This window comes from Salmo trutta, chromosome 25 (assembly GCF_901001165.1).
Source record: "Salmo trutta chromosome 25, fSalTru1.1, whole genome shotgun sequence".
Taxonomy (NCBI): domain Eukaryota; kingdom Metazoa; phylum Chordata; class Actinopteri; order Salmoniformes; family Salmonidae; genus Salmo; species Salmo trutta.
The window spans coordinates 27,257,113-27,269,189 of NC_042981.1; the positions used below are offsets into that span (position 1 = coordinate 27,257,113).

At 44.5% G+C, this 12,077-nt stretch overlaps 2 protein-coding genes across 8 annotated transcripts in view; both read left to right on the forward strand.

Annotated features, from left to right (window-relative positions):
• The first annotated feature begins 3,559 nt into the window (after positions 1-3,559).
• LOC115162291 (mutS protein homolog 4) lies at positions 3,560-10,234 on the forward strand. Of its 5 annotated transcripts, XM_029713455.1 has the most exons (21): positions 3,561-4,005; positions 4,097-4,233; positions 4,478-4,651; positions 4,744-4,910; positions 5,075-5,185; positions 5,274-5,389; positions 5,496-5,669; positions 5,791-5,963; positions 6,090-6,157; positions 6,267-6,341; positions 6,429-6,493; positions 6,592-6,761; positions 6,923-7,059; positions 7,307-7,410; positions 7,658-7,782; positions 8,496-8,696; positions 8,826-8,944; positions 9,039-9,167; positions 9,333-9,528; positions 9,618-9,706; positions 9,834-10,234. In XM_029713455.1, exons 3-21 carry the CDS (start codon positions 4,561-4,563, stop codon positions 10,029-10,031), a joined length of 2,508 nt encoding a protein of 835 aa, XP_029569315.1. In that variant the 5' UTR covers positions 3,561-4,005; positions 4,097-4,233; positions 4,478-4,560; the 3' UTR covers positions 10,032-10,234. The 5 variants fall into 5 exon arrangements, 3 of the variants coding, with proteins under 3 accessions (XP_029569313.1, XP_029569315.1, XP_029569314.1); XR_003869511.1 differs by having other exon boundaries at positions 3,560-4,233; positions 9,088-9,167; positions 9,834-9,887; XR_003869512.1 differs by having other exon boundaries at positions 3,560-4,233; positions 9,088-9,167; positions 9,354-9,528; positions 9,834-9,887.
• Positions 10,235-10,348: 114 nt separating this feature from the next.
• The window catches only part of ktn1 (kinectin 1), a 36,499-nt gene continuing 34,770 nt past the window's right edge, over positions 10,349-12,077 (forward strand). Inside the window, exon 1 of one of the 3 annotated variants that reach the window (XM_029713451.1) lies at positions 10,349-10,506. Coding sequence is in view for 2 of the 3 variants with exons in the window: in XM_029713450.1 (XP_029569310.1) it covers positions 10,672-10,730 (59 nt within the window). In the remaining variant the exon portion in view is untranslated. Of the gene's footprint in view, positions 10,507-10,600; positions 10,731-12,077 lie in introns of those variants that run through there. The other 2 variants (XM_029713450.1, XM_029713452.1) reach the window with 2 other exon arrangements.

The window sequence follows — 12,077 nt, forward strand, 5'->3', positions numbered from 1 at the left end:
GTCTGTATTTCTTTGGTGAAGTCCAGGTTCCTGCTCTTTAGGCCAAAGGCAGATGACCTCAGGCCTTGTATATTCTAGGATGAGATAGTGAAGGCTTTGTGTTCCATAAAGTGTCCAATGTTGTTGGTCGTGTGGTTTGGCCTCAGGCCAGTAAGTGTGAGCAGAGCCTGCTGAGCATCTGGTACATGCCATTGGCTTGGGCTAGTGCAGTGCTTCTCAATTATTTTCTGTTACGCCCCCCCTAGGAAGAAGTAAACATTTCGCGCCCCCCCCAACTCTCCGCCGCGACTGTAAATAGTATCATTTGTCTATAAAATTGTTATAAGTACACCTCTGCATAACATTGTATCCTTATTAACATTAAAGAAAAAGAAAAAAGAAAGAAATATAGATCAACTTACAACAAAGAATAACTTTATTAACATTGTTTTTTTTAGTTTGTAACAGAAAAGACTTCAAGTGCATCAATTTGCCTGAAATTTAAAAAAAATTAAACCCTTATTTAAACTGTAAACATTTTTTGCCCATTTGATACTGAAAAATAAAATTAAATATAATCAATAAATAATAATAAATTCAAATTGATCAGCAACATTAACTCAGGAGCACAATATATGAAACATTTTGACCTATAAAACAAAAATGAATAAAACAATTTGTGCTGATTTTTTTTTTTTATCAAAATGAGGAAGTCAGGATTAATGGCTACAATGAGCACGTTTTGCAGAGCACAGCTTTTCGAAGCGGGGTTTGAAGCATGATACTGCAACTCTCAGCTCCTGCTCAATGTTTAGCTGGGACCTGTACTTGGTCTTCAGTGCAGCAACAGCAGAGAAGCCAGTCTCACAAAGATAAGATGTTGCAAAAGGAAGAAGAATGCCCATGGCCCTCTGCCCTAAGAGTGGATACTGCCTCTCTACACTCAGCCAGAATTCACTCAGTGTCTGTGATGTGAACCTCAGTCTCAATGTGGAGTCAGACGTCATATCAATGAACTGGTCCTCCTCTGCAGAGCTGAAACCAGTTGGAGCTGGTGCATTGAAAGGATCTCTCACCCAGTCATATTGGGAACTGTTTTCAGGGAAGTACTTTTTAAAGAATCCCATCAGTGATTAAATATGCTCCTTAATATATGGAATCACTGAGGTGGCATCATAGTCAGTAGTGTCAACAAATTCATGCAGGTTCTCGAATGAATCAGTATTTCCTTCATCAAGTCGCCTGCCCCACATTGCAAGCTTTCGAGTGAAAGAGCTGATCTTGTCTGTGACCTGAGGGAGGTGTTTATCTTTCCCTTGAAGCTGTAGATTTAGTTCATTTAGCTTTCCAAATATGTCACTCAGGTAGGCCAGTTTTGCCAGGAAGTTCTCATCACTACATTTTTCTGTGATGTCATACTTGTGCTCCTGCTCCAAAAACATTCTTATCTGCTCTCTGAGCTCAAAAACTCGGGACAAGACTTTTCCTCGTGACAGCCACCTTGCTTCACTGTGAAACAGCACAGCTTGATGTTCAGCTCCCATCTCCTCACAGATAGCAGAGAAGACTCTTGTTTTTAGTGGTCTGGTCTTTATAAAATTGACTACACCTACAATGTCAGTCATAACCTCACTTAATTCAGAGGAAAGGTGCCTTGATGCCAGTGCTTCTCTGTGTATAACACAGTGTGTCCACTCAGCATTAGGTGAGGCCTTCTTGATGAGTGCCCGAAGTCCTTTTCTCATCCCTGCCATGGTCTGTGCACCATCACTGCAAACACCAATGCAGTTCTCCCACTTTAGCCAATTCTCAGTCAGGAAGCAGTCCAGCATTTTGAATAGCTCTTCAGCTGTGGCTCTGTCTCTGACATATTTACAAAAAAGTAGATCCTCACACAGGGAGTTTGTCATGTCAAAACGTACATAAGCGATAAACAAACAGTCTTTGTTGCTGTCAGTTGCTTCATCGAACTGTAAGGCAAAACGTTTGTCTTTGAGTTTATCTACCAGCTGTTCTTAATATCGTTAGCAATGTCATTTATACGTCTGGCGACAGTGTCATTGGACAGAGGGATAGTTTTTATTTTTGCAGCACTTGCGTCATCCAGCATGACAGAGACCATGTCTAATGCTGCAGGCAGTATCAGCTCCTCTGCTATGGAGTGGGGTTTTTTGCACTGAGCAATTTGGTACGCCACCTTATATGATGCTAACAGTGCTCGCTGGTTTACTGAAGTAGCATTCACAAAGCGGGACGATTGTTGACAATATTCGGCACGTTTTCGCTGAAAAAAACTCAAGCGGCTTATCAGCGTGATTGGGGTGTAATGTCTTTAAGTGACGCCTTAATTTATTTGGCTTCACGCAGTCCGCTGCCAACATTTTTAGACACAGTAAACATACCGGTCTTTCCTCGTCTCCCACCGTAGTCACAGTGAAGCCAAGCGCGACATACGCGTCGTCATATTTCCTCGTCTTAGCTTTCGGGAGACTTACGTTTGTCTCATTATCTCCGTCTCTCTCCGCCTTTCTTCTCATCCCTGTTAAATATTTTTCCATGGTGTCTCTTAAGGGTTTGTTATCTGCACTTCATATCTCCTGCTGTGTGCTCTTGTTCGGTTAAAAAAAAAACTACTACGCGGCAAAAAAAAGCGTGTTCCCCGGGGTCACGCGCCCCCCCTGGCATCGCTCCGAGCCCCCCCAGGGGGGCGCGCCCCACTATTTGAGAAGGACTGGGCTAGTGTAAGAGTGGGTGTTGGGCCTGTGTGCGCATGTGTGACTTCCATGTTGAGGCCCTCTTTGCGGGGGTGGGGTGCATGGGGTGGGCAGGAGGGGCATAGGTCTGATCTGAGGGGGCCTAAATGGGGTGTGGGCATGGTTGACTTGGGGGGTGTTGATTGGTTGGGGTGGGGGTGTGTATGTGGCTGGTGGTGTTGTGGTCTGGATGTAAGTCCTCTCGGCGTGGGTCCTCTATGTGTAGGTCCAGGGGGGGTCCCGCAGGTCTGGGAGAGTTTCTCGCTGGTCTGGGCGGGGTGTCTATTGATCTGTTGCTCCTATGTGAAGTGTTGGGGCTACGTTTGAGAGCGATGTCCTTTAGAGTCCGGGCGAAGGTGGGCACTGCTGCCTTGTATAGGTGGACCTGGTCATAGAGGCTGTTCAAGTCCAGGGTGGAGTGGTGGGCCAGGAAAACATTTGGTTTTGAGGCACAGTCACGGGAAATATGTGCGTTTACCCGGCTGTATTGTGGCAGGATGGAAGTCTTTTCGTGGTAGCAGGGTCGAGATAACCACTTGTACATTGGGGAAAGTAGAAGAAGCTTTTTCAGTCACTCCTTTCAGTGCCTTTCCTGCTGTGTTCTCAGGTCGTTTGTGCCTGTGTGTATTATTATGTGGCTGGAACCTAGTTGGTCCTCAGACAGAATGTCTAGGGCGTGTTGGGTGTTTGGACACCAGAGTTTAGACACACTGTGTTTGGGAAAACGTTTTTTTTCTTGTATAAATTTCCCATTTGAGTCCATGAGGAGTACAATCTGTGTCTTGTGTATGTCCTCAGTGTGTGTGGGGGGGGTTGTCAGGAGGGCTATCAGGGTGGCTGACAGGGGGGGTGCTCAGAGGCTCTCCCATAGATACCAACGTGATATAGCAGCTGGGTCTGGTCTACTGCTGCGTTCAAATCAACTGGGAACTCGGTCATCTCCGACCTCAGTGCGTTCAGGACAACTGGAAACTCGGAAATGAACTAGTTCCGACTGGGGAAAATATTTTGAACAGTCATCCAACTCGGAATTCCAAGTCGAGAACTCCCGACTTTCTGACCTGAGTATCAATGGCGAGATGATTTGACCTAGGTTTTTTTCCCCCAAGATCCCAGTTGTTGTGAAAGCATCATTAATGTTTGCTTTGCAATTACAGATGCAGCTTAGTGTGTGAACTGTGCCTGGTATTACGCTCGCGCGCTGAACAAGTTAGCTGACTCGCGCCCATTGACCTGACGTGGCGGGAAAGTTACAAACGAGGGCTTCCTTGAGGTTAACAAACTGACGTGTCCTACATTTATTATAATTTCTCTAAATTTGTGTGCCGAATCACCATCAAAACTCTTTAAATGCTTCGAAGTAGCACAGAGGAGTTGACACCTGGCAACACCACGGACTCCGGAAGAAGCTCGGTGCTGTCACCTTTGGATCATCGAGGCAAACAAAGTGGGCCTGTGTCACTCAGCCGTGGATCAACATCTGCAGGGCTGCTCACAAGAGGTAGGCCTACAGAAACTATTTAACGTTAGCTATGTAAACAAGCATGCTAGATAGCAAAACTAACGATTCTGATGAAATGGAAATCATGTTGGCAAAGTTGAGGACTGCTAAATTCTCTAAATAAGGCTTATATACAAGTTCATATGTTTCATTATCTAGGCTACAAAGCACTTAGCCAGGTAGGCTTATTTAGATTGAGTTGTAGTCTACAAGTTGATGGCCTCTTTCTTTGACTCTGGTCAAGTGACTCACAGCTTCAGAGGGGGAAGGACAAGTTCATCTGTCCCACCATCCAGTGGCTCCTCATTCTGTGGGACCCCCAGACTCATGGGGGGGACCCCCAGACTGGGGAGGACCCCAGGCTTAGCTGGGGCTCTAGGCATACATCCTGCATGGACGCCACAGACTGAACCCTCTGGTAAAGCCATACAGACACACGCAACTGAGTTGTTTTTCACTGGGCTGTCTCAGTTTGAGAATTGAATTATTCCGCTCTCTCCATTCCTGCAGTGACCACTAGCTGCTCCTCCGTGATATCGGCCACTGCTGCCTCTGTGATTGTGGCGGTGGTAGAAGGGCGTGGGTTGGCCAGGGGGGAGATTGGCATGGCCAGTATCAACCTGAAATGCCCAGAGCTGGTCCTCTATCAGTTTGCAGACACTGGGACCTATGCCAAGGTAGAACATAATAAACAAACAGGCTGAATTGGTTTACTGTTTTCAGTATCTCAGAACAGGGAGAGACAGGCAAATCCATCTCCATGCAGCTTAGCTAAGTGCATGGTTATCTCAGTGTACTGAAAGCACTAAAGGAGCGTTAAACTTGTCTGATCCACTACCAGGTTATCACCAAGCTTCACATACTGGTGCCACTCGAGATACTAATGCCAGACACTGCCAGTGAGAAAGGCAAAGGGACCAAGCTATACAGCCTAATCACAGAAAACTTTCAGGTACTGAGTCAAGGTGGTCTGTCTATACTGCTGAAGTGAGACTTTTGTCTTATGTGTTATTTGTTGCCTAACCTTCTTTATGTTTCAGTCAGTAGCTTTCACTGCAATCCAGAGAAAGTACTTCAATGAGAGAAAAGGGCTGGAATACATCCAGCAACTGTCTGCACCAGAGTACAGCACTGTTATTATGGAGGTGCAAGCTAAGTATGTCACTGGGCTCAGAGAGCACAACAATAATAGTCTGTCACTTCATAATAATAATCAATCAGGCAGAATAACCTGTCCAGTAAACTGCAGTGTTCATCCCCAGATACTATTGCCTGGCAGCTGCGGCTGCTTTACTGAAATACTTTGAGTTCATTCAGAACTCCATCTATGCACCAAAGTCACTGAAAGTAAGCTTCAAAGGGAGTGAGCATACTGCCATGATCGACTCAACGTCTGCCACTAACCTGGAGCTGGTTGTCAACAACAGGGACCACAGGTATGGTGACGTGGCAGAAGGATGTGAAACTGTCTCACTTATCAGTATTTCAAACATGGTCAATACATCAAGAGAGTATGTGACATCCAGTGTGTGTGTACATTTGTGTGTGTGTGTGCAGGAGTGAACATACCCTGTTAGGGGTGCTGAACTACACCAAAACCCCTGGTGGGGGAAGGAGGCTGCGCTCTAACATTCTAGAGCCCTTGCTGGATGTCGATACCATAAACATACGTCTAGACACCATTCAAGAGCTGTTACAGGACGAGGAGCTCTTCTTTGGCTTAAAGAACGGTTAGTAACAGCTACTAACTGCACTACCTTATATTACAGTGATAGGTTTTCAATATTGATTGACAATTCTGTACAGATTAGTGTGAACTTGTGTATTTCCTTTGCTCATTTCTACTGTGACTGCAGCCATTGGACATTTTCTGGATATAGACCAACTGCTCTCTGTTCTTGTCCAGATCCCCAAGCAGGAAACGGTACATATAGATTTTTTTATATGGTTTCCTGAAGATAAAAGAGTTGTCAGAGCCATAATGATGGAACAGTGAGTAATGTTAGAATCTGTCAATTTTCCTCTCAATGAAGGTTCAAGTTGCAGAGTCAAAGATTACACATGTGATTCAGCTGAAGCATACTCTGGAGTTGGTACCACCACTGAGGGTAAGTGCTCGGTGTCCTTATAATATATTCAAAATCATTACTGTTGTTGTACCATGTGCCTTTTTATTACCAGTATTGTGTAAACAGATGGTGCTGAAGAACTGTAACACTGCTCTGCTGAAGGCTTACAGCAGCTCACTGGAAGACAACAGGTACATAATCACTGAAGGGATTGGGTTTTCCATTAACAAGCCTCTGGATGGAACACTTCTCAGGCACATTGCCTCCATTGATCCTGTTATGTTCTCAGGTTTGACATGATCCTCGAGCAGATCAAGTCAGTGATTAATGATGACACCAGCTACATGAAGGGGAGCCTCAACATGCGCACACAGAAGTGCTACGCTGTGCGCCCCAACATCAACGAGTTCCTGGACATCGCCCGGCGAGCCTACACTGAGATTGTGGATGACATTGCAGGTGTTCACTAGATGGTTATGATGTTTTAAAGGGATATGCAAATGTATAATCTCTTATCGGATTATCCCTAATTGATTTCAAACAGTCTCTGATGTGTTATGTGTAGCCTACAGTCAATCTTTCCTGGTGGGAATTACATAATGAACGATGTTGATGCACAGAGCTGGTTGACCAGGTGGGGGAGAAGTATGCCTTGCCGATACGCACCAGCTTCAGCACAGCTCGAGGCTTCTTCATCCAGATGAAACTGGAGGGGGTAGCTTTACCTGATGGGGAACTCCCAGCTGACTTCATCAAGGTAATAACTTATTTGATGAATACCTCTGTATCTGTCAATGCTGGACTGTGGCAATGGTGAATGGATTATACAGAGCATTAAGTGAGAGAAACCCATTACAAAGTGTCATATAGCTTCATGTTCATTGTTTAAAATGGCTGTACCTGTCAGAATTGCTTTGGCTCTATATTACACTAAAACTTGTTCGGTATTCTCCATGGTAATATATTTTCACATTCTTGCTGTGTTTTATTCACACTTTCCTCAGGTGACGAAGCACAAGAACAACTACAGCTTCACCACAGCAGACCTGATGAAGATGAATGATCGCTGTGATGAGGCCCTGAGGGAAATATTTCACATGTCCTATGTGTGAGTAAAGAACAGCTTCAGTCTCACAATTATCAGGCTACATTTTCAGTGTATAATGTGTACAGAAAAATATATTCTTTGCTTTGATCTGTCAAACCTACCCTTTATTTCTGTTATGATCATGTGTCATAAAATATAACTGAGGGAAGTTGGATTGACTTACTATTGTTTACCCAGTAGATGGGGCTATTGAGTTTGGTTTGACATTGTAAATCATTTTGTCCTGTTTCCACCTTTCTCTTTCCAGGGTGGTGTGTCAGCTGCTGAATACAGTTCATGAGCATATCCACTGTCTTTACAAACTGTCCGATGCTGTGTCCATGCTAGACATGCTGCTGTCACTAGCCAATGCATGCACCATCTCAGACTATGGTAAGTCAAGCAAGAAAGTTAAATGTAATCAATTATTAATTTCCTCCCTACATATCTGCAAAAAGTATGTGTTGCTCAAATTCATAGTTCACGCTAACTATATGATCCAGTCAGATTCAAGCTATCCCTGGAGTGGTTTGACCTCGCTCTGAGTCTAGACAGTATCTGAAGAAACCCACCCACTCATCCATCTCACATAGCAGCCAGTCATAGCAGCATGAGTAAATAGTGTGTCAGCAGCAGCACCCTCTGTTCTCCTCTATAAGTGACAAAGAGGCTGCTGTGATCTGCTCTCTATTTAACATTGGTTGTCCTGCTAGCTTAAGTTGTCTGGGCAGCAGCTCCCATAACCATGTGGGTGGTGACCAATGGCCCACAGCTGTCTGAAACAGGATCTCTGGAGAGACACGTGCTGACTGCCGGCCTTCTCTGTCTCAGTCATCTCACTCTCAGATTACCCTGGTCACGAAACCATTACTGTATTTGACCAGACCAATCTTTCTGCAAGACATGACTACTGTAGATGTATGTTTCGACTGCATGCTAGAAGTGTTTTGAACTTTCTCATAAAATGTGTAATAAAATAACACCCAACTGAATGTCATCCACAGCAATTCAACACCAAGTAAAACATTTATTTACCAACCATGTAATTATGAATTTGAATTGTATTGTGTTCTTCCTAAAGTTGTTTTCCTTCTCTGTGCCTGCAGTGCGTCCTGAGTTCACAGACACACTGGCCATCAAGCAGGGTCGTCACCCCATTCTGGAGCGCATCGTTGGCCAGCAGCCCGTGTCCAACAACAGCTACATCTCTGAGGGCAGCAACTTTGTCATCATCACTGGGCCCAACATGAGCGGCAAGTCCACCTACCTCAAACAGGTGGCGCTGTGCCAGATCATGGCTCAGATAGGTGGGTGGAGAAAACATAAAATTAATTTAAAATGGAATGTAGTTATATAATTAACTTCATTTTCAGTGTTGTAACCATTCAAAAGGCTTATTCACAGGCTACTTATATAATGAATCTGATCTTTCCTAGGTTCCTTTGTCCCTGCTGAGTATGCCTCCTTCCGCATTGCTGACCAGATTTTCACCAGAATCGGGGTGGATGATGACTTTGAGACAAACTCCTCAACCTTTATGGTGGAAATGAAGGAGGTACATTTCCCATACATATTTGCCACTCAGTGGTTTTGTATGTATTTTCGAAATACCGCAAAGTAATTCTGATTAATTTCTTTGTACTCCCAAGGTCTCATATTTAATCCATAATGTGAGTGATAGGTCTCTCATTATTATAGACGAACTTGGGCGTGGTACTAGTGCTGAGGAGGGTGTCGGCATCTGTCACTCTGTCTGCGAATTCCTCCTTAGCCTCAGGGTAGGTACGGTGTGGCCAACTAGCACAGTACCTCTCTCCTGTCTGAAACAATATATGATTAATTGGATTTTGTGTATGAATCATGGAGGCCTTTCTTTTCTTTGACTTCCTGTTACTTGCACTGCTCAGTTCACAATCTATCATAAGATAAATATGTGTGCTCAGCTGTTTACCTGCTGGTCCCAGGCGTTCACGCTGTTCGCCACACACTTCCTGGAACTATGTGAGCTGGAGACATTGTACCCCAATGTGGAAAACCAGCACATGGAGGTTCAGCACACCCGCACTGGTGACACAGGTACAGAGCGTGTCATCTATACCTTCCTGCTGAGCCGTGGAAGCTCTGAGGAAAGAAACTACGGTAAGGAAATACAATCAGACACTTAACATTGTCCAATCTCAATCATTCACCTTAATTGTAAAAGGTTTACTGTAATGTTCAACTTGCAGGTCTGAGGGCTGCAGAGATGACTGCACTGCCTTTAACCATAATCCAAGAAGCAAAGGCGATTAGCTCTAAAGTCAGCCAACAGCTCTTGGTATGCTTTTCCAGTAGGCCATGCTTTTCCAGTATCATTATTTAGATCTAACTTACTATCCATCATCTTATTCTCTGTAGTCCCTGCTTGTCCGTCAACCTGTCGTCTTCCTCCTACCCTAACTCAGGCCAAGCACCACAGTGATTCGGAAACGCAACGGCAGAGAGCAGTGTACCACCTGGCCACTCGGCTCCTGCAGACAGCCAGGAACTCCAGGCTGGACCCTGACAGCCTGCGCATCTATCTGAAGGGCCTGAAGAGACACTATGAAGCAGAGCTGCAGGTCATAGGAGAGCCTGTGTCCATGGAGACAGAGGAAGAATGAGTCAGATGAGGAAAGGGATGTCAAAGGGTGGGAAGGGGGCGATGAGATGGTGAGGAGAGAGGAATTTTAAGGAAGCTTGTGGACTTATGAGTGATGCTGTTTGACTATCTTCTATAATGATATTCAATGACCTTGTTAGATATTTGTAGTATTTGTTTTCAATGTTAATCTGTAATATTTAAATAAAACATTTTTATATTTTCTAAGTGTCTATTATTAACATGGAGCGGCACAAGGGAGGGGCCAACATTTTAAACACCCACGTTGCTTCAAAACCCCTATCAGAGAAGAAGGCCCTGCCTTTTCTATATCCTCATCTCCAGTCCTCTCTTCATTTTATTATACCCGGTGTGCTGAGACATATCGACCCGCCCCCGCGAAACAAGATACACAGGCAGCATTGAGTTGTGCTGCTCTGGGGAACTCTCCATTTAATTTCAACATTTAGGAAACTGCGGCACTAAAACACCTCAGGGTATGTACATTGCATTTTCTCATACATTATTATTTATTTTTAAAACGAGCTAGTCACGCAAGGCTTTGCTTAGATGAAACAGTAATCTGGGCCTTGCACTAGCCCCAACGCACTGCCGGAAAATCGGGACGCAAGAGCGGGTCAGATTTCAGGACAGAGGGCTGGATGACTTTAAAGGCGAGGCCTTTTTGTTGGGATTGGCTTCTCAGGTGCTGTACTCCTGGGTTAGTAGCTGTTTTGGGAACGTTATTTGTAAACTACAAATTATTGTTTCCAGCATTTCACCTGTTTAAAATATAATAACTATGTCCGTGCGTATCGAGACGTCACTCACTGACCAGACAAGTTTTCCCGCAAGTGTCATGATTTGTAGCACGTTGACACAGATGGAACTGCCTAACTAACGTAACGTTAATCACTTCATTTATTGCTGGCTGGCTAGCTAGCTTACCTTGGACAGCAAACTACTTAGCTAGCTAAACGCCCTGACCCAAAAAAGATGGCGTACTTCGTTTGTGGCTAAAGTAAGGTAGGCTTCACTGGAAAAGCCGGAGTGGTTAGTTATCCATTAACTACCCACAAACATGTGGGCCCCTAGTTAAATAATGACAGTACGGCTTTGTAACTAGCCAGTTAGTATCCAAAGCAAGGCCTTACCAAATCCCTCCAGTCAGTATCGTGTCCACCATTCAGATGTACGTTGCTAGCAAGTTACAATGAACAAATATATAAACGCAACATGTAAAGTGTTGGTTCCTTGTTTCATGAGCTGAAACAAAATAACCCAGAAATGTTCCAAACTCACAAAAAGCTTCTCTCAAATGTGCTAAAATTAGTTTGCATTTCTCCTTTGCCAATATGTGATCCACCAGACAGGTGTGGCATATCAAGGTGATTTAAATGGCATTATCACTACACAAGTGCACCTTGTGTTGGGTACAAAAGACCACTAAAATATGCACTTTTGTCACTCAACACAATGCCACATATCTCATGTTTTGAGGGCGTGTGCAACTGGCATTCTGACTGCATGAATGTCCACCAGAGCTGTTACCAGGGAATTTATTGTTAATGTCTCTACCATAAGCTCTCTCCAACGTCGTTTTATTTACTTTGTCACTATTTCCAACCAGCCTCATAACCGCAGACCACATGTATGGCATCGTGTGGGCGAGCGGTTTGCTAATGTGAACCGAGTATCCCATGGTGGGGGTATGGACAGGCAAAAGCTACAGACAACAAACACAGTTGCATTTTATCAATGGCAATTTGAATGCACAGAGAGACTGTGAAGTGATCCTGAGGCCCATTCATGCCATTCATCTCTGCCACCACCTCATGTTTCAGCATGATAATGCACGGCCCCACGTCGCATGGAAGCTGAAAATGTCCCAGTTCTTCCATGACCTGCATATTCACCAGACATGTCACCCATTGAGCTTGTTAGGGATGCTCTGGATCAACGTGTACGACAGCATGTTCCTGCCAATATCCAGCAACTTCGCACAGCTATTGAAGACGAGTGGGACAACACTCCACAGGCCACAATCAACCGCCTGATCAACTTTATG

Coding starts and splice junctions, on each gene's coding strand:
- LOC115162291 (XM_029713453.1), top strand. CDS start 4,083: ATGCTTCGAAGTAGCACAGAGGAGTTGACACCTGGCAACACCACGGAC. Junction 7,411..7,657: donor ATATTTCACATGTCCTATGT/GTGAGTAAAGAA, acceptor TTCTCTTTCCAG/GGTGGTGTGTCAGCTGCTGA. Junction 8,697..8,825: donor CCAGATCATGGCTCAGATAG/GTGGGTGGAGAA, acceptor GATCTTTCCTAG/GTTCCTTTGTCCCTGCTGAG.